A 24,105-nucleotide genomic window follows, 5' to 3' on the forward strand; every position below is an offset into this window, starting at 1 on the left:
TAAAGCTCAATTTATGCATGACATTTGGCTTTACTTTCTGAATTATCAGAGCCCAAACTGAATTTATAAAACAAAAAATCATTTATATGAGTGTGCTGGGTGGTTTGTGTTCATTGAGCAACTTTTTGTCATGTTGGTTCAGTTAACGGACCTGCAAACATTATCGTTATTTCCCTTTTCAATTTGGCCTTCTTCGTAAGCTCGTTATTACTCTCAACTGCATCCACCATTTGCGTCCTTCTCGGGTACCTTATATGTTTTTACCACCACGTGGATGGCGTGCAAGCTTAATTGGCTTCAAATTGCAAAAGAACATGAGGGTTCATTCTTTGTGGCGTAGTCCATCACACATCCACGAATCCATGTCTTGCACTCATTCATGCGGGAAATTAAGTGAGGCATGTGTTTTGTTTTTCTTGGTGTGCTAAGCTCACATGGTACACTCGGCATGCTGGTACCTGGAGAACAGAGATAGTTTAGTTAAGGAGTGTGTGTGTGTGTGTGTGTGTGTCTGTGTGTGTGTGTGCTGATTTGAATGGAGAACACCCATCGCAACTATCTCTGTCTCACTGTCCTTCCTTTATTTGCATCAGCTGCAGAGAAAAACGTGGAGCCGATTTCTCCCGATTATGTGGAGATCGCAATTTACTGCGCAGGCGTCTTCCTCATCGCCTGCATGGTGGGCATCGTGGTGGTGTGCCGCATGAGGAACACAGCCAAAAAGCCGGACTTTAGTGGCCAACCTGCAGTTCACAAACTGAGCAAACAGATCCCCCTGCGCCGCCAGGTAACAGAAAGTAGATAAAGAGTTCTATGACATCTAACACCTCTAGAGGAGCACACGAGACACGCAAACACAAAAATACTGCTTGCTTTATCAATTACAAAAAAAAAAAAGATGCATGGTTGGTCAAATTTAAATACACAATGGAAATACACATTTAAAATCCACATGCTGAACCATGCATCGTATATTAATATTTATGTTTGAGTCATGCTTTTCCTTCAAGTAAAACGAAAAGGTACACAAATGATTGGATGCACCCTGCAGAGAGACGGAATCCCGTGTCGAGGTAAGGTGAGGGTGGAAAAGAAGATGGCGAACAGAAGGCTGCTTATCGCACATTCTTCACTGTAAATCAACACAGATTCATATCTCTGGAGATAATACGGGAAGTTCTGGAATCAAGCGTAGTAATATGCTGAATGTTCAAACATTGCTGATAATATCAACACTTTTATAAACTCCTCTGGTGATGTCCAAGAGCTTTGTCTGACTTTTGAACCCAGATAGTGGTGATCAGCCATTCTTTCTTGTACCCGTAGGTGTCAGCTGACTCCAGCGCTTCCATGAACTCCAACACGCCGCTTGTTCGCATCACCACGCGGCGGAGTTCTGCGCACGATGACCCAATCCCTGAGTACGACCTTCCTCAGGATCCGCGGTGGGAGTTTGCCAGAGACAGGTCAGCAGATTTGATCTGAATACAAGTCTTATTTATTAACCACTAAAGTTCAATTGCTTTTGTTCACTTAATTACGGTTGATGTTGTGATGTGACATTAATCTTGGTAATAGCCTTTATAATGGAAACGCAATGAAAGAGTAGCAGGTTTGTGCTCTGCAACAACTCCAATAAGAAGGTACAGTTTGCCTTCATAAAGATTTGTATTTTATATTTTATTATGTTATATTTATTATGTATATATTATAAACGCGTAAAAGGAGGTACTTTCTTCAAGCTGAATCAATGTCTGCAATGTCTGTGTATTTCTGTTTGGGCCTTTATACTGCTCCTGTCATCCACTGCCTGAGGGATCATTTTGGAATTGCAGAATGCTGTGGAATGCAAACATTTGCGGTTTGTGCCGAGAAAAAAAAAATAACATCAATTATGTGTGGCTGTAAGGACAGAATGGTGGCCATTGAGTGTGGAGAGCCTGTGCGGACAGACAAGGGATTGTGTTACTGTGGCAGGCTGCTGGCCTCAGGTCCCGGACCTTTCTCGGTCTGCAGTGAGAGTTTACATAGCCAAGATACTGAAACTTAGGGGTGGGTTCAACACTTGTCAATCAAGAGTTGAAGAAACACAAACACAATCAATACGATAGATGGCTGGCAGTGTAAGAGAAAAAAAATGCTTATCTTCTTTCCACATTATTTTTTTTTGCCTCCCACACGATATCAAAAAAGGATGTGAAGGATACGTCCCTGTAGCCCAGTTTACATTCACAATACGGCATACTGAAGAGAGTTAATTACATTTCCATGTGGAACTGTAGTGAGGCCCGCCAGTGTGGCAGTGCCTTGGCAGCAGTCCGCCTGTCATGAGTTAATGCGTCTGGGCTGAGAGCGCTTGTGTAATGGCACAAGTAAGTACATATTAGCATGTGCCAAAGCATGGCAAACCGTTTAAAAGTGAGTGCCTACCCTGGGCTTTATCAGATTTTCCCCATGTCTATCTTTCTACTAACTAGCTTAACAGCAGTCAATGTGCCGATAAAGCACTCGCCTTCATTATCCGATTGAAGCGTGAGCTGGTGAAAAAACATTTTAGAAAATAAACAAAAGACAAAGCAAGCGCCAGTCCTCTCTTTTACTCTCTCGCACACTTCATTTTATTTATTAGGAGTGAACTGTCACATCATTAGATGGTGTCTGTTTTATTTCAGCTGCTAATCAGATCCCTGTCTGTGTTTTATTGTGTGCTGCTGCAGGTTGACCCTGGGCAAACCGCTCGGTGAGGGCTGCTTCGGCCAAGTTGTAATGGCAGAAGCTCTTGGCATTGATAAAGACAAACCCAAAGAGGCTGTAACTGTTGCTGTCAAGATGCTGAAAGGTAAGTAGGCACTATGGTTACAACTATCATCTGACTACGGCGATGCCCTGTATACCACTTCACGCAATGGGGCTACATTTTTCATACGATATATGCTCCGGTCAAAGTTCATTCCAGGGCAATGTGGAGCCCGGGGGGGTCGTTATTATTTGTTATTGGTAGTTGCCGAATGACACCTATGGGGATGTCGGGTCGGCTAGGTAAGGGTGAGGAGTGGTCACATAGCTGACCCCAGAGCAGCGGCTGGCTGGAGCTCATTCAGCACCCACACAAAGACGCGAGTCACACTGCTGTTATTAATAAAAGCGGACATAAGATCAGGTAAAGCGGCAGACTTAACCTTGTCTATAGAAATGTGCTCTTTAGTTAAGCTCGTGAGGCAGAGGAATGCAGGCGATGCCATTCTAGCCGTGCGGATACAACCGCTCTCCTATGAAAAGTGAGCTTGCGCAACAGATAATGAATCCAGATCGAGCATCTTTAAGTCATTCTTTTCTCCTCCTCCTGGCAGAGAAAAAGGTGCTCCTGTAGTCTGCACGAGGAGATCCCCTCAGTGTTGTAACTTTAGTCCACATTGTCTGTCATCTGCATTTAATCAAAGCACAGTCCCAAACAAGGTGCCGTTTGACTGGCTGACAATGTGCTCCGAGTCAAGGGTTAGAAGGAAGGCAGGACGTGGGCGTGTTTTTTTTCCCCGTGCAACTTTCCATCATTCTTTTTGCTTTTAGATGACGCCACCGAAAAGGACTTGTCTGACCTGGTGTCAGAGATGGAAATGATGAAGATGATCGGTAAACATAAGAACATCATCAATCTGTTGGGGGCCTGCACGCAAGACGGTAAGCAAAGGGAAACTCTATTTGTTTCCATGTCTCGAGGAGTACGAATGCACTTGGGAAATGGCATTTAGCAAATGATTATTCAACAAGTAAATATAATCATTTCTCCAATCCAGGCCCCCTGTATGTGATCGTGGAGTACGCCTCCAAAGGTAATCTTAGGGAGTACCTCCGAGCCCGCCGCCCCCCTGGAATGGAGTACTCCTACGACATTGCTCGCGTCTCTGACGAACAGCTCACTTTCAAAGATCTGGTCTCTTGCACTTATCAAGTGGCACGCGGCATGGAGTACCTTGCATCCCAAAAGGTAAGATGTTTGCCTCAAACAAAAGGCAACCCATCGGCTACATCAAATTGTGTTGCTTTTGCTTTGGCCTGCACATGTGAGTCACTGTGGGAGTTTTATCTTTTAAAAACATTGACGTCACCCCCCTCTGTCCAACCCTTTCATTGTGTCTCATCCCATGACAAAGGCCCCTCTGTGTGGAGGAATTGTATTTTTTTTTTTCTTCACAATAGTAGTGCAGCCATGTTGTCCAAAGACAGCCTCACGCTCTCGCTCACTGTTGGAATGCGACACTCAGTCAACACACACACACATGCATGCACACATTCTTGATCTACAGATCTGGGGCCAGAATCCAAACTTTTTCAATTGCAGTGATTGTCGTGTGATGTTATTCAGGGTAGTGCTACCTTTTGTCCAGGAGATTTCAGAGTTTATTTGTAGAGTGATGTAAATGTCTTCTTCTCTTGCCCTCATTTTTTCCACTTTGTACCCCCCCCCCCCCCCTCCATTTCTCACTTTCTCCATCCTAGTGTATACACAGAGACCTGGCAGCCAGGAATGTCCTGGTCACAGAGAGCAACGTCATGAAGATCGCTGACTTTGGCTTGGCCCGCGATGTCCATAACATCGACTACTATAAAAAGACAACCAATGTGAGTCATGGACCTGCATGTTGCGCACATGGCATCATGCCCTTTGAGGGACAGGGGCAGTCTGTGATTTATTTACCCATCTTTCAAATTCACTCTCTTCCCTCATCTTTCTTTTTCACTCTTTTCTTGGATTTGTGTCTTGGCAGAAGCCGCGGGTTCCCAGGCAGCTTGTGAATGTCGGGATTCTGTAGACTGCCTTGTTTATCCCGCTCCCTCCTTTGGTTTCATAGGCACTTATACAATTAGCTCGAAAGAGAGACTCAGTGAGAGGGGCAGCAGTTTAAACATAATTGACAACTCCATAGCGTCCCAGTGGTGTCTTTCTTTCCCACCGCAGAGCAGCCCAGTCGGTCCGCACGCCTTCATTTAGTATGCATGCTTGCCTTTTCATTCCATGCACAATCATGCTGAGAACAACAACAGTATGCAGTGATGTTGAGATTAATGATCATTATGACAATGGCAGCCGTGACAGTAATGACGATCCCATATGTTAACATGTAGATAGAGCTGCCATTGTTAGGCTGCTTTGGTTTAATCCGTATTTATTTTGTCGGAATACAGTACGGACTTTTTTTGTGTATAATAATTGTATTATCTACATGTAATATTTGAGTACAACTATATCAGGATGCATTGTTTGCTCTCTTTTAAGCTTGTTAGGTTTTGACAATATTTATACGTTGAACAATGAGCGAACGGCCAATGTCTTCAGAAAGGTTAACGTCTTTGAAGTTTGAGTGTGTTTTAATAAGTTGAAATGTGTTTAAAGCATGCAGGAGGGGTAAATCTATATTCAAAATTTTTTCCCAAATTGTCTCTCTATTGTGAATTGTCACATATTACAGGTGGGTCCCCCTGGCATAAATGGGGGTTCACTTTATCTGTTGTTTGCAAAGACATATGCAAGTGTTCACCAAATAGCTTAATTGTGGCTGGCTGGTCAGCTTTGCCTTCCAGTCAGTTCTTTAATTGCACAAGAGCGATTATCCAAGACATGTTCATCAGCTCTATTGCCTGAAAAGTTTAAATGTACCCCCGGGAATGACTCTTCCGAGACACTTGTCTTCCCGCCTCTATTGCAATCACCCAGTGGGGAAATAAGACAAAATTCTGATCACAGCAAAAATGAAAGTTGATCTTTTTTTTTTGACTCTACACTTTTTTTTTTGTCTACAGGGTCGTCTTCCTGTCAAATGGATGGCTCCCGAAGCTCTTTTTGACCGGGTCTACACTCACCAGAGTGATGTGTAAGTAACTCCTGCCAATAAAATATTCCTAACCCCATCAGACAATACCGATCTTTCTACAATCTGTACTTTTCATAGTCATCACAGCTACAGGGTTATAGATGGAGGCTTGTTTGAGGTGTTTGTTGGGTGGAGCGCTCATTGCCTATAGGGGTCCAATGCTGGCCTGTTTGTGGCAAAAGTGAGGATTTCACGCTAGACTTGTAGCCAATGCCGTGTTACTAATCTGAGCAGCTTCAAAGGGGCCTGGAAGGAGCCCAGATCCCAGCAGTACCTACTCCCCCACTGATTCACATTTTGCTTCGTCGTCCCAGCTCAGAAGCCCCTCCTCTATTCGGGCCCCCACACTCGTCTAAGTGCAACAAAGCTGCAGCCTGCATCCCAGTCCTCTTCCTGCTCAAGCCCCCTGTCTTCCTTTTACTTTGAACTCAGGGCTCATCGTTTTGAAGATGCTCTAAATAATCCCTCCTACCATCTTTTACCCACACCATTCTTATTTTCATTCATCTGGTATGTGAATTGCTGACCCGTCGCTGTCTCCATTTTTTTTTTTAAGTTCAAGAGCACTCATTCTAAAAAGAGAACAAAGGGAAAGCATTACTCCCCTTTTGGTGTTTGAGTCGTATGCGTCCTGACAGCGTCGTTTGAAGTTTCTGCACCAGACGCAGGCGGCAGAGGGTGTATGTGGAAATTAGGTAAAATGCCTTCCAAGCTGACCTCGAGAAAAAGAGATTTTTGCATCCACATGCCTTTGTGTGTCTATGACACGTGCACTAGTAGCAGTCTCAACACGGAGCCGTTCCAGTTAGCTTTTGGATTGGAATAACTTCTTTTCGGGCCACATCTGGAAGTGTTTATGTATGTGTGCGCGTGCACGGCTGTAAATAATAGCTGCATGTACACATGATGCCATTCATGTTCCACAGAGCAGCGGCAATCAATCATAACAGCAGAGGACATGGGAGTACAGGTAGTCCGCTCACAACTAATTACATTTCATCACTCAGTTTTAGTAATTGATTGTTCCATCACATAACATGAAAACAAGTGTGTGTGTGTGTGTGGGGGGGGGGGGGGGGGCTGTTTAATTCAACACCAGCAGCAGGCACAGGCAATCCTCAAATGACATCAGATTAAATGAATACATCAATTACAATGGAAGTCATCCCTTGTTGATGTAGGCTGCTGCAGCTCAATGCCAGAAAGATAGCTTCATGGTCACAGTCCTTGCTGAGAGGGAGATTGAATCAGATTAGAATCAAAGTTTGCATGTTATCAAGATCCCAATATTAATGGCTCAACATGCATTTTACATTTGAAGAATCTCATGACAAGCCACCAAACTAATTTTTCATTCAAATGTGTATATGATGAAATAATAATGATCAGTAGTGACAGTGGAAATGCAACTTACTTTTCCGCCTGTCACCATACATCACTGGCAAAGATAAATACAAGACGCAGATGCATTATGTTTAATTATTGATAAAAGTAGTTTTTGAAGCAATTAAATGAAATTGGATTCCCACATTCGACTGGAACACACAGAATTTTATGCCAATTGATTAGTTTGCTGTTGTTGGCTGGGAAATATGCAAGGTGAACTTAAAGGTCTTACTGGTGCGTATGCTTGTTTGTTGAGTTAAGGATGGACGCACATGGACACGGACATGCACAGGAAACGGGGTGACACTGTGCTGAGAGGCATTTACAAAGTAGTCCAGAAAGGAGAGACAAGTGTGTCAACAAGAAAGACCAGCATGAAGCTGGTACGGCTTGTGTAAACAGATGGAAGAAACTGATAGATCGGCAGTCCCACTCGCCTGTGCCTTTCTTGATGCCGCGAGCACCTAGCTAAATACACATCTGCATTTCTAAGCATGCTGAAAGACTGATCTCATGTGGGTACACTCTGTCTAAACTTGCCCCACATCAGCAATTGTGAACTTCTTGATATTTACAACGGGGAAGGCATTAATAGTTAATAAAAAGCACAATTGACCTTTTCCTCATTCCTCTGCCATTTGGGAGGCCCAGTTTGTTTTGGTGCTAAGTGACTCGACAATGTTAGTCTGTATAATTTTCACGGCAGGCACAAAAGCCATTGTTGAGACCAAGGCCGAAGTGGCTTTCGAAGTGGGTTGGTGTCAAAAGATAACGGACGGACGGCATTTACACTAAAAACATGCACATGTAAATCGGAACGTGTCTCAGAGGATGTTCAAAAAGGTTGCTGAATTTTTTAAAAATAATTTCAACCCATTTTCAAGCACTTATTTTTATTATCATGATCATACATTTATATGATTTTCACATTCAGCTCTCTGTGGGAATCCCTGGCTCCAAAAATGAGTTTGACACCCTTGATTCTAAAATAATATCGGCGTAGAACGAGTGCGCCTTTTGTTTCCGAGTTCAAAGCTTTCTGTACGTGCCCGGCAAATTCTTCGACATTGTCCAACGCTTCAGGTGAATCTTGCGTGCCGCACTTGTTTATTGTGCCTGTGTTGTTCTTCCTCAACAGGTGGTCATTTGGGGTGCTCATGTGGGAGATCTTCACCTTAGGGGGCTCTCCGTACCCTGGCATCCCGGTGGAAGAGCTCTTCAAGCTGCTCAAAGAGGGCCATCGCATGGACAAGCCCGGCAACTGCACCAATGAGCTGTAAGCCTCGATCGTTCACATGTCCGAATAGAAACGAGCACATTATGATGGCCCATCAGATCCATGACTTGGGGCCTACTCCGGCTTCCCGGGTCCATTCTGCCCGTTTCCTCTGCCACACAGCTGACATTGGCTGCTATCAGTGTCTGTCTTTCACTCACAACACAATGGCGCTGCTTTGTACGGCTAGCTGGAAATTGCTAGAGTGAAAGCAAAGGGTACAGAAATCATTTATGTTTCAGCAACCTTTTTACTTTATTTACGTTGGTTGTGGAAAGCCCATAAGTCTGATACGTTACGTTGAGTGGCAGATTTTGAAACAAAAAGAGACTGGGAAGAAAAGAATGATTGAGGCTCCCGTGGCAATAAATAGCCCAATGATATCCTCAAATTGTTTTGGGTTTCACCCGCTTCATTGAATACACCAACTTTGACTTTGTGTCTCTCAGCTATATGATGATGAAAGACTGCTGGCACGCCATCTCATCCCATCGACCAACCTTCAAGCAGCTTGTTGAGGATCTGGATCGCATTCTTACCCTCAGCACCAATGAGGTTAGTGCAGCATCAGTGGTTTTCCATAAAGTTCCTGGAATAATTCAGGGTGGTTTGAAACTGCACAGCGCTAATGTTATGGTTTCCTGGCAAATGGAAGTTGACCTTTTGTCAAAATAAAATGGAATAATATGATACGTTCCTACACAGCGTAACATGAGTTCTGATTCAAGTTAAACCGTACTCTCGCCAGTGCATGCGAGGTTCAGCAAAAATTTTCTGAAAGCATAACCCGGCTACAAAGTATTAATCATGACACCCACCATCACCACACGCACACACAAAAATTGTCTACATGATTTGATCCAGGCCCGCCAAGACCCCGTCCACACGCACACACAAAAATGTCTACATTCTTTGATCCAGGCCCACCAAGGCCCCGTAAATTTGACTGATCTTCACGACCATGCTTCCTATAGCGAAAGCCATTCCCTTCTCTCTCTTTTGTGGTATCTGTTAGCTGAGCAGAGGAGATGGAAAGCTGTCAAAACTAATCTCAGCTCTGGAACTCCATGAATTGAAGCCAAAATAGCCCAACTTTCATTTTGAACTTTTGAAATGTAATAAACCCCCCACCCACTCTGGTTTCTGCCCTAAACCATTGGCAGATGTGGAGGTCTTTTGGAATGCGAGCCTTTTCTTTTTGAGCTAAGAAAATGTAAGCCAGCGCTCTTTTCTAGAAAACCACAATAAATCGTCGCTCTCACAAGCAGACCCAGAAATCGTTGTGGAAAAACAAAGAACACACAAGCCTTTCACAACTAAATGAAGAGCTCTTTTTCAATCATGCTATTTCAATTGAAATGTATGTATCATTTTTGGTCATTATTGTATAAGCAGGTACATAAGGAATCTTAAACCGGTTGAGCCAATATTTGCCCCAATTTACGAGTCGTCACTCGCTGTGTGGGTCACATCCAACTCAAAAATACGACACCAACTTCACCTAATGAACCCCGTCTGTTTGTTAAAATCTTTTATTCCATCATGTTTTGAAAAAATACATTACTGTTTTACCAAATCGAGCTGATGTTTGTCCCTTTTGTAAAATAACAATGTCCCAATGTCTGCGCCTACAGGAGTATCTGGACCTGTGTACCCCCACAGAGCAGTATTCTCCAATCTTCCCCGACACTCGCAGCTCCTGCTCCTCTGGCGATGACTCTGTCTTCTCACCCGAGCCCTTACCGGATGAGCCGTGTCTCCCCAAGTATCAGCACATCAATGGCAATGTCAAAACATGAGCTCCTCGCCTGAAAACCCAATTCACACCCAGCAAAGACACCTCTTCTGAAATTCTTCCAGCTTTCTAGCCCGCCCCATTTTGCCCACTCTTCTGGCTTCTGGCTGACTTATGGACCCTTTTGGGACCAGGCTGGCAGCAGTGCCGTTGCACTGCCAATTGCATGCACTACATCCTACGTGACCCCGTGTCTTAAGAAGAGGATAGGGGCCCGACACAAGCTGAGCTTTTTTAGAATGGATTAGGTGACATTCTCCAGGGCCCTTATTTCTCCTTTTTCATACTAACAGAGACATCTTTAAATATATATGTGTACACAGAGGTTTGGTATGTACAATTTTTGGAGACCCCATTCCAGTTGCTGGCATTCCAAGACGTTTATTTACTCCCGGAGGAATGTATGGACCAATATAAACTTTAAGAAGAGGAGTAAAAATAGGAAAAGGACCAAGATTTGACTAACAAATGCGAGGAAGAGGAGAGTACACGTAGAAACTGCTTTCCTGTTTATTTTGTAATATTGATGCCTTTCTTTTTCACTTCTCTCTTCCAATTATTCTAGAGACAAAAAAGACACTATAATGTGTAGTTCTGGGTATATTTGTAAATATCTTCAAATATGTATAAATATATATTATATATTTACATTGAATTATTTTTTTGTATGGACTCAAAAATAAAAAGGTACTTACCCCACCTCACACCACTCCCCTCCACCCAACTTGGAGCAATAGGCAGGTTTGCACATAGCCTCGACTCACAAAACACACACAAACACACTCACACACACAAACCTAAAAAAAACAAACAAAAAAAACCCTGTCTCACACTCACTCAGTAGTAACACATGGTTAAGTATTGGCTTTCAGGGACTGAGGTTGCATGTTAATTTATTGACTTGTGATGTTTGTATTAATGAGTAAGTCTGGAGAAAGAACAAACTCAATATGATGTTATTAATAATGAAGATAATATCTAAGTAATCCTTGAAATGTATGGTAATTTAAAAATGATCTCTGCAGTAATGGGGATAAATGGCTTATTTTTTAGTGGGTTTGACAGAACCATGTTTTCTAAGTTTTATATATGAATGTGAATATTAAGTTAAATTTTTGAAAATTTGTACATTTTATAGCAAGCTAATTCTTTTCTTATGTAGACCTTGATGGCATTCTCTGTCCAGACCTTTAAGCCTTTCTTAGCTTTATTTTAGGAAGTGAAGTTTTTTTCTGAATTGACTGCTCCAAGTGTAAAGACACACTAATTATCCGCTGCCTTTTTTTTTTAGAACCCAACTTACCTTGACACAACTTACCTTGACACAATCAAACACTTAAGAAGTATAAAATCAATGTGGTTTTATTTTCTTTTGGACCAACATTAAGCTGTTCTGTTGCAGATGTACCTGTCACATTTGCAAATAAATAATTAAAACCGCTTTCACCTTTGACTGTGTATTTGTTTGTACCAGTATATTCAAAAACCTGTGATGATTTCATTTTCGTGATTTTGTTTGATATTTGATGATTAGGAAGTGGCAGAGGATGATATTCAGATTTATAAAACTATAAAAAATAATAATAATCGCAGTAATAATAATATCATTTTGATCTTGGGACAAAACTACACATTTTACTTGTGTGCTTTGATTTTCTTCTTACATACACAATGGAAGGGAATTTCCTCCACTCTTTAGCTTCTGGCCAAACTGGAAGGATAGCTTGTTTTTTTTGTATCTCGACTACTTTTCTTAATAGAATGAGACTTATCTTAAAACGTGAATCTCACGTAAATGATCTCTTAGGGTGAGTCTCATGATTAAATGAAAATCACAACACAACAAAATAATCAATATAATCCGGTTGGAGGACAAATCTATGCAAGTGGTCAAAGCAATTCCATTAATGAAGACAGAACTCATCGTGTAACTGTGTCCTGATCTGCCATCATTTGATTAGCTGACTAATTTAGTTGTTTTTTTGTTTTTGGTATCAGAACAAATTTAATTCTACAGAGTGAGTCTTGATTTATCTGCATTCATTAAAGTTAATCAAAACTGATTTATTGGCTAGAGTAGCTGGCGTTGGTGGCACCGTCTCTCCTGTCAAAATATACAGTAGCACATTAGGGTCATGAACCACCACACCAGTTCAACAGTTCAACTTTTTCACTTTTGGTCAACATTCTGACTAATTCAAAACAGAATAATTATGTTCCAAGTTGTTGTTGTAATTTACCTCATTGTTTCTGAGAGTCAAGATGACAAACAACTTTCAATACCATACTTTGCAGTTGTACACTGAATTAAAACCAGTTCCAGTTTTGGCCATAGGGCCTTGAGTTTGACAACTGGTGTAAAGGTTATGGTCTTTAATTGTTTGTGTGTACAGCAAGTGTGTAAGTAGAAAACATTCTCATGAGTAAAACACTCAAATGTCTTCATCCGTCCTATCACCAGGTGTGAGCCCCAGAAGACAAGCACTAGTCACAGGTCTTCCTCTGGACGTGCCTCCTCATGTCTCCGGAAACCTGAAAAGAGCTAAGAGGGAAAATTCTCTGTAAAGGCATTCCTTAGGAGGAATGCTTCCATTGAATAAAGGGAGAATAAGAACGCCCTTGAGGATTGAAGGGGGGGCAAAATGTAAAAATGAAGCAAAGGGTCAAGCGAAACTACCTTAGCCCTTCTTCAAGTGGGGTGGAAGGAAAGGCAAGCAAATGTGGCTATCCTTCCACATTTGAAGTGCAAGAGGTGGGGACATATAGAGGAATAGATTGTGACAAAAAGCCACTTGAATTAATGTTGCATCTGTCAGATATCACATTATGGGATGTCAGAAATGGGACATGTTTACCATGTTCTAGCCAACTTTATGGTAAACAGAAAGCATCACAGTCACATCTCCACATACCTCGATTTGAAATATATCAATTAAAATTAAAATTATTACAATAAATGAAATAAATGAAATAAATGAAATAAATGAAATAAATGAAATAAATGAAATAAATAAAATAATAATAAATAAAATTAAAACAACACCTTTTGATTTAGATATTGTACTATATTGGTAATACTAAAAATAAAGTGACAGAATTTGTTGAAGTGTTTGTTACTAGCATTATCTTGCTGTCTGGATGCCTTCTTGTTGTTTTCCTCCCTTCTCAAACTCCCAAGGACTCAGTGAGCAGTGATATTTTTCTTGACCTAATCTAATAAACATGACCCTCCACGGTCACTCAAAGCTTTAAATTACTTTTTCATTTGAAGAGTTTTTTGGCTCCATATGCTGGCAAGATTAACCTTTGATCCCCAAATATTAGTTTTTGGTGACTTTTGGGGCAGTAGCTGATATACGTTATTATTACGTATGGTTTGGTATTTTGTTGACAATCAAGCAAAGTTTGAAAGAATAAAGGGCCTGCTGGGATACTTTGACATTTCGGTGGCTAAAGTAGTTGCGCTGTTTCTTCCTGTTCTTCATAATCCCCCTCAGTGTCCTTCAATCCTTGCCTCGTCCTCCCTTGAACAGCCATCTGGTGGAGCCTGGTCTGTTTGCGCAAATTTCGGTCCTCTGGAATGTCAACACAAGGCTTTGTGCAAAGCCAAATATATCCACTGGAGATAAGACCCCACCAAACCTGGAGAGAGAGATGGGGTGACCTTTAGTGTGATGGAGACAAAGGGAAAGTTTCATTAAAGCAAAAGTGCTGAGTGACACCACCAATTTAGTCCTAAACCTGAGTCTCTTTACTCACACGCGAACCACATATTTGTTAATGACCACAAACATAATAATAATATATGCTCAAATACTAATTTCCATCCAGAGTAGAGTTTTGTTAGAACACTTTTGATGTGGAATCAGACCGCACACTCCTCAATCCTCCGTTTGCATGAGGTAGCAGATAATGAATGGTTCAACACAAGGTCAGAGTGTGAGGGACGGGTTTGCCTGCCTTTGATTATTCACTGGGAAGGCTCCATGTCTGGTTCGGCATGGAAGGATTACCAAGTTGACTGGATGTTTGTGTTTGGCACTGCTGTGCATATGTGAGTAAGGGTGAATAAGCTTTGTTGGCCTTTGGGATCTTCTAAACATTTGCAGTTGTGGCTAACACGTCCCATTTTGAGTAAGTTTATAAACTGACTGTACTATGTCTGAAGGTCTGAGGTAAGAGCACTTGGTGTGCGTAATCATTGGAAAAGGAAGAGGGAGAACTAAATTGTTTGGAGGAAGATAACAATCCAAACAGCTCTGCCAGGACTTGCAGTGAAAATTCAGGCACTCTTTAGATTGCTTTTGTGCTGACTAGATCAGTCGCTAATAATGTGCTTCGAGATTTGACTGCACTCATTATGAGTGCTGATCCATTACGATATGACACACAAGGTTTCATAGCATGTTTAACAGGTCCGGGTGTGTCTTATAAATGAGCTTACTCATAATGTTCCCTGCACTGTAATGCCAATGACAACAACTTCAGCCTGCTCACTCGCATTTGGGTAGTCCTGCAGTGATGATGTCGTAATTGAAAGTCATTTGTGTGAATGATGTCCGGCCAATGTGTCAAGCATGAGTTTAGTGTGTGTTTTTGCACAAACAAAAATAGTAATTCATAATTCATGGATAAATGATCAAACCTGTGACTCAAATGGGTTGGGTTTAAAAAAATCAACAGATGGATTGGTGATTGAGAAATGTCTAACTGAAAAGAAATTATTTTACATTTTATATTGTAAAACTGATACTGAGTTATCAAACATGTCGGAGCTCTCATAAAGCAGCAGTATTATTCGACTTCATAATATCTGACCAATTGAACTGTGCTAAAAGATATCAAGCACAAAGCGACAAAACATTTCTAGACTAAAAAGATGAGAAAATAATTCTTGTGCAATCTAACTGCTTGATGACGGCAAGGTTGTTTTAGACAGTAAAGAGTCTGTCATCGCCACTGGCTTCATGTCAGGAGACAGGACTTAACCACTCGGGCTGCTGCACTCATACTGCCATGAATAAACACACAGTCAGGTCAATAAACCAACTTGTAAAAGCAAAGTCTTCTCATAAATGATGTTTAATTGAAACTGTGCAGGACTGAATTTCGTCACAGCGATGCTCCCAGGAGTTCCCGCTCTCTCTTGTGCTGGACGAAAGCTTGTGGGTGATGGGTGGGAAGACGAGGTTGTGTCTGTGTGCTGAAATTAGTTCACGAGTGTCTTGTCATAATAATTCACATAATGGACAGGAACGTATAAGTGAACCATAACAGCACAGCTCGGACATCTTGGAAGCCTTCATCACAGAAATGCCAAAATGAACACATTGTGTAAAATTGATACAGTTGACGATTGCCACAAATCATGTGACCTCCCCAGAGCGCCTGCAACCCACATGACGACAATGACTGAAACAAACCGGTTATGATTCCGGTCGTCTCTAAGACAAGAAGGCACAGTGCGATCCAGGCTAAATGATTAAGAGTGCTATTGTAGCTGTACCTTTTTGCAGGTCAAAGTATATGACTCCTTCAAAATAATGCCTACCTTTGTGTCAGATACTTTTCACAATCCAAAAGAAATGATTCCCATGACTATATCGAGGTGATAAAGCTGAAACAAGACAAGGCCTGCTTTTGCACCGGCATCGCTCTCAGCGGATACAAGCGCTAGTGTATTGCATCAGCTCTATTTGCCACCTCATAATTGGCTTTCAATTTCTTCTTGATTCCTTTCCAGGCTGTTTTTGCTTCACTTATTTTCATTGCTTCAGTCAGTTCCAGTGATCTTGCTTCCCTCTCGTGTGTTGATGACTTTTTGGAGCCAGGTAAAAGCAACCTTCCTATTTTCCCCTTTCAATTGTCAGTGGTAAGAAAGTAATTAAAAAACGTGTTTCTGAATGACTTGCCTTAATATCCAAGAGGGCTTGCCCAGACTGATGCACTTAACCTCAAGACATTTTTTTCATTGAGCTCAAATCATTAATCTTTGTTCCTACCACCTGCTTTGTTAAATATTGCATCATTATATATTTTTTTCTTCCAATTAACACAAAGGAGGGTGTGTACAGGGTGCTGAGGTTGATGTAGTTTGTACACGCAAAGAGGCAAACAGTTTAAGTGCGCTACACTGCTGATTCAGGCACTGTGGGAGTATTAGGTTCACTTGCAGGTTAGCCTGTCGTCTCTACATTGAACACACACATGTACACATGTATGTACAGATATGCACCGTAAAAGTGGGCGCAAATGTCTGTTTTATATCCGATTCACTTGGCAACTGATGAATGCCGAGGTTGAACCAAAGCTCACTTCTGGGGTGAATACTTTCCATCCCAGCCTCCATGAGGTGCTTCGCTCCTAGCTGTGCAGTAAGAGGGAGGCAAAGCAGCAAGGGCCCCTGAAAAGGTGCTTTGTGCTGGCTCAGAAGGGCCCGAGGCTTTCGTCTGTCAGAAGTTGTGGTTCTAGGCCGGCAGCCAGGCCTTCAGAGGCTGGCAGAGGCTGAACTATACCATCTGGAGTGGCGGCTCCTTCCTGCAAGTCTCCGTGAGATGCACTCAACCAGGCCGGGCCACGTTGGTGAAGTCGGGCTGAGACGCACCAGAGGGTTGCGAAAACAAACCTCTGATGCTTTGCTCTAATTCCTAAGCTTTGGCGTCTCACGTCTGGGTTTTCATCCCCTAAGGGAGAATAACAAATCCACACCCTCGCATGAGACTACTTCAAGCGACAAAACTGCAATATCATTATTCGCCAAAAGATTCTAAGAAACATGAGCAGAAGCTTGCATGGAAATGGTGTACGGTTCATTAGCAGATGAGTAGAAGAAAAAAAATGAAATTAGTGAAGATCATCAAATATGATATTGTTTAGAAGTTGTGGTAACTCTGTTGCAAAGGCAAAAGGGAATATTTATTGCAGAACATCGCCTGAGGACAATAGAGCGCTTCCTGACACTCATGATTTATCTCTCTTCACCAACTGCACCCCATAGATCCCAAATCTGTAATCCATCAGATCGTGATATATATTTTAGCAAAGTACAGCAACTAAGTTACTGCACTAAATTAAGACCATTATTTTCTTTTCCAAATTGTTTTGGTTAATCATTGCCCAGAAAGGAAAAAAAAACCCACCCTGGGCCACTTATGTAACTTTCTCATCAATAACTTATTGGCATGTTGGTAATTGTCGACTGATGCTAAACAGTGGTGCTCCTCAGGGATGTGTGCTGGGGCGTATTTCGTTTGTGCCATCATCACTACAACCACACCAGGCCTGTTCTCTAATTAGAGTCAGGCTTAATGATGGAGTGAGGAATTCTAACTGGCTGGTAATGACTTTAATCTTAACATTGTGTGATGAACTTGCGGAGTATAAGAAGTGCAGATTCTGGTCTGTGTTCAATGATGGCAAAACACCAAAACACAAAAAAAAAGAAACACAACACAAGCTTTGGTCTTACGCAAGAAACGCTTGTAAAATTTCCTACAAGGATTATTCATGATTTCAATGCTTCACAAAGGATTAAATGAAAAGTTTTCCATCGTGACTGGTAAGTGAGTGAATTGTACTACATTTATTGTGTGAAGGAAAATATTTGAAGCACATTGTTCTGAGTGCTTTCATCGAGTAAGTCTCTCTGCCCTTCCCCATCGCCTTTTCCTACGACTAAATAAAAATTCCTTTTCCTCTCCAGTCCAAAGCTTACCCATGCCAAAGAAAATACAGAGCAAAATTGTTTCATATGACGCTCTGTCACGCAGAAATGTTTCTCAAACTCACGTCCGTTGTATGCCAGTTTGTTGTATTCCTAAACCCAACTTAATCAAAGGGGAAAAGTGAAACCACTCGCGCAAAAGTGCAGATCCTGCTAATTGCTTCAGAGAACAAACAGTACGACTCAAACCAAACATTAGCATTCTTTGAGGAGACAGAAATGGCAGCTACTGTATTGACATGGCTTTGTTTTAGCATTCAGGCAATTTTGCCATTTTGTTTAAAACATGAAAGCCATCTGTTTTGATGTTTTCACTCTTCTCCCAACATCTTATCCAGCAATCAAAACAACTCCCATAAAGCAGTCTTTCTAAAGTGTGAGGTTGAAACACTCAATGCTTGAGACATGCATGTAAACATTCAGTCAGGTACCACTGTCACTAGTCTTCTAGAGACCACCATGAATGACTGCATCCCCCACCTTTCACCTCGTGATTTTGGAGTGGGTCAACTTGGTGTGAACCACTCAAATGGCCCTGTTGTTTACAGTAGTGTTAAGTGCATGGCCCTCCAGGGTCGGTCGCAACCATAATCCCCTCTTCATTCCCACTGAGGCCCAGAGTGTGTGTAAGTGGACATGGGTGATGGCAGACAGGGAACGGCTCACCAGCCCACCCAACCATCTTAGCCACGCAGCTTCAAAACACATGCTTCTATATTCACTCCCTCATTTACAATTATGACAACTTAACATTACTAATGACTACTCATTTAATGAAAACTTAAAGAAATGATGCAGCACATATGAGATGATGAAAGGTGGCGAAATTGTCCCATTTGGAAGATTTTCCTTCTCTCTCTCCTCAAAACGACCTCCCTCTTTCTTTCGTTTTTTATGTGATGTCACCTTGTAAAGCCTTTACGGTCTGCCCAGGCCTCACGGCTGCCAGAGCAATGAAGGGGCTTGAGAGAGATTCACAACTCATCTGGGATCTTTTTTTCCTCAAAACCTTTTCCTTAAGAACGAATTTAGTGATAGCTGGTTTTTGTTTTAAGACATGTAGCTGAGTTTTGTTTTAAAACATGTTATTCATTATTTAAAACAATTGACATGTCTGTGAAATATTATCAATGTATCAAGAATTGAAGCATGGTAGCAATTGCACTCGTCACATTTGCGGCCGAGTTTATTCCTGTTTTAAGTACAATGTGGGCTTCGGCTGCTCTGATTTTAATGCAAATGAAGGATGCCGCCATGATTGGCCAAGAAAAAGCTACGTTTGCTACAACGGTGCACAATGGTGCAAACAATTCTACCCATGCAGTCAAACAAAATATCAAGTGAAAAAACAACTCCCCCCATGTGCATAGTTAGACTTAGCATAGAATTAGCAAACATTTGACGTATAGCTACATAATATATGGTGAGAACCTGTTGACATTATGTGCTTCACAGTGGTTCAACAAAAGCTTGCTCTATGAGGATAAACAAAAGTCATCAAAATGATCTAGGTGACAGATCTGAACTGAGATTTTAAACAATGAGTTTGAAATATCATAATTTAGTATATACTGCAAAAATAAGTGAGTGAACTTATCTTTGGGCTCCCCATGGCCTGCAATAGAAGTTTTACTTTAACAAAAAAAAGAAAATTCAGGGGCTAATATGTTAGGGTGTCAGGACTGACTGACAACCCAAGGGCAGAAATAAAGTGTGAATTTAAACAAAATTAAAATATACGTATACCTAGGGAGGAAGGAGTAATGCAGTATTTGCATGCAAATAATGCAACATTTCTAAAAGATTTAAATGACATATCATGCATGCTAAAGTCCATTTTTTCCATGTTCAAGGTTTTAGATGTTGAAGGTTTAAAAGATTCTAATTGCGTTAATCAAATATGGTTTTACAATTTTAAATTTTCTAATGACACAAATATCAAATATAATTATGGATGTATGTCCTTCACACAGTCTTACATCAAACCATCCTCTTCTAGAATGTTATTTGGAATAATTACCCCTTTCCCCCAAGAAAAATAAACAATGAATATCAAGGAGGGCCTCCACCACTTAAGCAAACACTTGTGCAAATAGTGTATTGCACAACCAAGGAAGCAAATATAATTTTTGGGTTGTTTGTCTTTAGCTCACACATCAACAAACACATACCATGGTGTGAGAAAACACAGCGCTTGTATGTGTTCCCAAACCTGACCAAACCCAAAGGCAGCAAATATGGGAGACCACAGAGATTAATTCAACTCCTTCTCATCAAAGACTGAAACACACCACAATAAAAATGAAAATTCTAGGAGTCACGATCAGAAATACTGATCCCAAACAATTTACCGTCAGCCTCTATAAAAATGATGCTGTGGTGAAGTTGTGTGGGTCGTAAAATGTACTCGATAAATCATCAACAGCACCAACCTATATAAAGACACACTTGGTACATTTTATATGAGAACGACGAGGTGAGTACAATGTTTATATTTGAGTATTTCTCCAGGTCACTGGAGCCTGCGTGTGTACGTGTGTGTGTGAGTGTGTGTGTGGGTGTTTGTACTGTGAATGTTTTCCTTTGTGGCACGCTCTCCAGGTAGTGTTCAGAAAAATTTACGATGGAGGATGTTTGGTCTTCCTCTGGCTCAGGGGCAGGAAAAGTTGCAAAATATCTGTCAGCAATAAAATAGACCAGAATGTTGTGTTAACACACACTAATATGCATAAAGAAACAAATGTGCACGTGCGAATGGTTAACTTAAATTTTACTTAACATCTTATTTGCAATGGCTGCATACACTAATGTTAATAATAAATCAATTTATTATACATTTTTATAATTTCATGTCTTAATTATTTTTAAAAAGATAATAAAAGTAATACAATTTAATGGACTCAATTTGCAATACTTTACAATACATTCTAAATAAACATTAAAACATTGCATGTATCAAGTCCATCTGTCCGTCGGTCGGTCTGTCTGTCTATTTAGGAAAATATATTTAAAAAAGATAACACCATCAAGAGAAATATTGTGTAAATGCCAAAAAGACATTTTAATAGTACTTTTTGAGCTGATTTCAGTTTAGCCTGATTCATAAGGGGTTTAAAAATATGCCTTGATTTTGAGACTTCCCTGAATGTGTAGAAGCTTGGGTTTGTGTTGTGCAGATTGAAACAGAACTGTGTTTGCAGACAAGGTCTGTCCTTGTTTTCCTCAACTTTAGAACTCTGTTCCTTCTGTGATCGACAAAATAGATGTGGTCACTGCAAATGATAAGATGGTAATCTTCGTTTGCATTTTCCGATTCCAAATGTAATTTAACTGAACTCCCACATTCAGACTTTGTCCTAACGTAACCCATTGGCAGGGAATAGTTGTTTGTTTGTGGCTCTAAAAAGCATGCAGGAATGCTGACCTGCACTGAAATAATGTGCGGTATTTTGTTAAATGTGACCCCAGGAAGACTCATTTAAAGTTTTAATGGGCCTTTTGGAACCACCGTTGCAGCACGCCTCCCTCCCCCAGCAATGTCTCCCCTATGTGGCATACAGTAAAATTATGGCCTAATTAAGTTGGGGGCGAGAGCGTGGTTGGGTTTCAGGGTCTAACTGCTGCTGCTCTTGGCGCGATACTATCTGCTCTGGTTCAGGGGAGCTCAGTGAAACATTTAGTCTTCACCACCCCCCCTGCCTCTTACAATCTATGGAGGCAGACTTGGTGGTGCCGTTACGTCGGAAACCAGTAATGGACTGAAAAGAGAATAATGAGCTCTTTAATATAAAATAAGCGGCTGTGGCACAGAGAAGTATGGGATCATTTTAATTTGCTGCAGAAATGGTACTTAAATTTGTCAGCATCTATAATTCTTGTTTTTTCCCAACGAAATATCTGTTGAGTTTTTTTGTATATGAAATGTGCAATAAATAGAGGTTAAAAAAAAAAAGACACTTTTAGAGTGTTTAGCCTGCAGCTGTGTTTTAAAATAAATGGCTGAAGGAATTCAAAATGGACTATATTTATAGTTTTAAGAGTTGAATTGTTCCCACCACAAGTCATTGGGTGTTGTTCCACAACCCCAAACAAATCAGTTCATTTGTGACAGCGTCATGATGAATTACAAACGTTGTCTGTTGCGTGTCAGGAGGTGCACAAGACAAATGAGAGCCAAGTGGTCTTAGAAACAGGATGAACACAACTCACAACACACTACTGACCATATGGTGCCACTTGACTGAACTCTTTGTCATCATTTTATTGTTTAATTTCATATATGCTTTCTTAAGAAAGCAATATGGCAATGATGACTGAGATTTGTGCAGTGGATAAATATTTACCACCCGGAACAAACAAGTGAGATTAATGAGGGATCTCAGGATGAGGCCATTTGGCATTGTTGGTGCAATTTCTTAAACAATACGCTCCATGAAAGGTGTTTATTGCCTGATGTAATGCTTTCCGTTGGGGAAAATATCACCCAAAGTGTTGCAAGATTTTTAAGCTCAGCTGAAACACAACATCCCGTTTAATTTCCAGGCCGAAAAGCCAGTACGTGTCATATTATCTACCGTATTTTACCAACAAGGGTAGGACCGATGAACTTACAGCTGCCGTCCGCATATGAGGTTAGTGTAACGTTACCGAGTGGATGATTCGCCACTCAGCTAACAGCAGGTTGATTCATTGTGGGGGTAAAAGGTGATCAATGGTCCGTTACATCAGATAAGCACCTGGCTTGGTGGCTGGAGAGATCCCCTGACGGAGCTCCAATGTAAACAAAGCGGGCTTGGAGTCACCCGACGGCGTTCCAAAGAAAGTTTGAAACAATAAAGGCTTGTGAGGGGAGCGCACGAGTTGGACACGGGTCAGGAGGACTACGAAGGTAATATTATGTCATTAACATAAAAATAAAGTGGTTGATAGATGATGTGATATTGATCCCTCTGTGTGCCTCTAGATGTCAAGACACACGTTTTGTATTGTGGGGGAAGACAGACATTGTTTGGCAGTATTGTTGATGGACGACAGGATAATCATTTACAGATTGGAGGCAGACAGGAACTTGCAAGTGAGCTTCAGCACCTGCTGTGATCATTGCTCCGTATGTAGGACATAGCAGAACAAAAATCGACCCCGCCCCCTCTGCACAATAGCAAAAAAACAAAGTCAGAATGCAGTGTAATTTAAAATACAGAGATGAAGAATTTAGTTCAAATCACTACGATGTGAACACGTAGTAGCACCACTATTCTTTCATTAAATTCATCAACAAAAGTTCTTTTTCGAATCCTATTTAATAAGTTGCTCTGCTGACCGTATTTTAGATTCATTCTGTTCTTAATATGGCGTGAAATACTAGTCAGTAGTTATTTGAGTTATGTGGAAAAAGGGCTACTGTTTTTTTGGTATGCGTGGAGCAAAGGTGGGGGAAAATGAGGGAGTATGCAACCCGCAGATTTAACCCCCCCCGTTCGTGTGAATGCTGACTGGGATCCAAACAAGCTCTGCTCACACGCCGTGCATTTAGCAAGTCAGATATGCTCACATTTACAAGAGTACTTTCTGATGGACTGTTACTTTAAACAGCTCTTTCCATGAATATAGGTGTGTGTGTGTGTGTGTTGGGGAGGAGGGGAGCATGTGGGTGTCTGAAGAAAAAAAATTAACTCCATGTGGCTTCCTGTGTTTACAACCCTTCCATATATATTGCTGCCTTTATGTGTATGATGTATATTTCTATGTATAAGTGTTCATTCATTTGACTTATTGACCTCCTGGTGGACCATCATGTCATTTTTTTAAGGTCACACATTGTATACATGCAAAGAAAGCAGTTTGAAAAACTGTCATGAGAGCTCCTGCACCGTCATTAAAAACAGCTCATTTTTCATTATGCTTTGCACTGAAATTCAAGGTCAAAAATAAATGTAATGCATGTGTTTGGAGGTTTCGGAGTGTACACTGCCACGGGCTTGCCAGAGGACATTGGCACAATGGTGTGGCCTCACTTTGCATTCCTTGGTATTGTGTCTTTAATGGCAGATATATT

At 41.2% G+C, this 24,105-nt stretch overlaps 2 protein-coding genes across 8 annotated transcripts in view; one reads left to right on the forward strand and one right to left on the reverse strand.

Annotated features, from left to right (window-relative positions):
• Positions 1-11,768, forward strand: part of fgfr2 (fibroblast growth factor receptor 2) — a 29,866-nt gene extending 18,098 nt beyond the window's left edge. For 4 of the 7 annotated variants that reach the window (XM_061284547.1, XM_061284550.1, XM_061284552.1 and 1 more), the window contains 10 exons: positions 594-793; positions 1,327-1,466; positions 2,718-2,839; positions 3,568-3,678; positions 3,795-3,985; positions 4,498-4,620; positions 5,800-5,870; positions 8,395-8,532; positions 8,982-9,087; positions 10,167-11,768. In XM_061284547.1, coding sequence (XP_061140531.1) covers positions 594-793; positions 1,327-1,466; positions 2,718-2,839; positions 3,568-3,678; positions 3,795-3,985; positions 4,498-4,620; positions 5,800-5,870; positions 8,395-8,532; positions 8,982-9,087; positions 10,167-10,331 — 1,367 coding nt within the window. In that variant the 3' untranslated portion in view covers positions 10,332-11,768. The remainder of the gene's footprint in view (positions 1-593; positions 794-1,326; positions 1,467-2,717; positions 2,840-3,567; positions 3,679-3,794; positions 3,986-4,497; positions 4,621-5,799; positions 5,871-8,394; positions 8,533-8,981; positions 9,088-10,166) is intronic. The other 3 variants (XM_061284549.1, XM_061284551.1, XM_061284554.1) reach the window with 1 other exon arrangement.
• vsir (V-set immunoregulatory receptor) overlaps positions 1-24,105 on the reverse strand; it is a 292,760-nt gene that overhangs the window by 39,369 nt on the left and 229,286 nt on the right. The window lies entirely within an intron of this gene.

Source organism: Syngnathus typhle, linkage group LG8, assembly GCF_033458585.1.
Source record: "Syngnathus typhle isolate RoL2023-S1 ecotype Sweden linkage group LG8, RoL_Styp_1.0, whole genome shotgun sequence".
NCBI lineage: Eukaryota > Metazoa > Chordata > Actinopteri > Syngnathiformes > Syngnathidae > Syngnathus > Syngnathus typhle.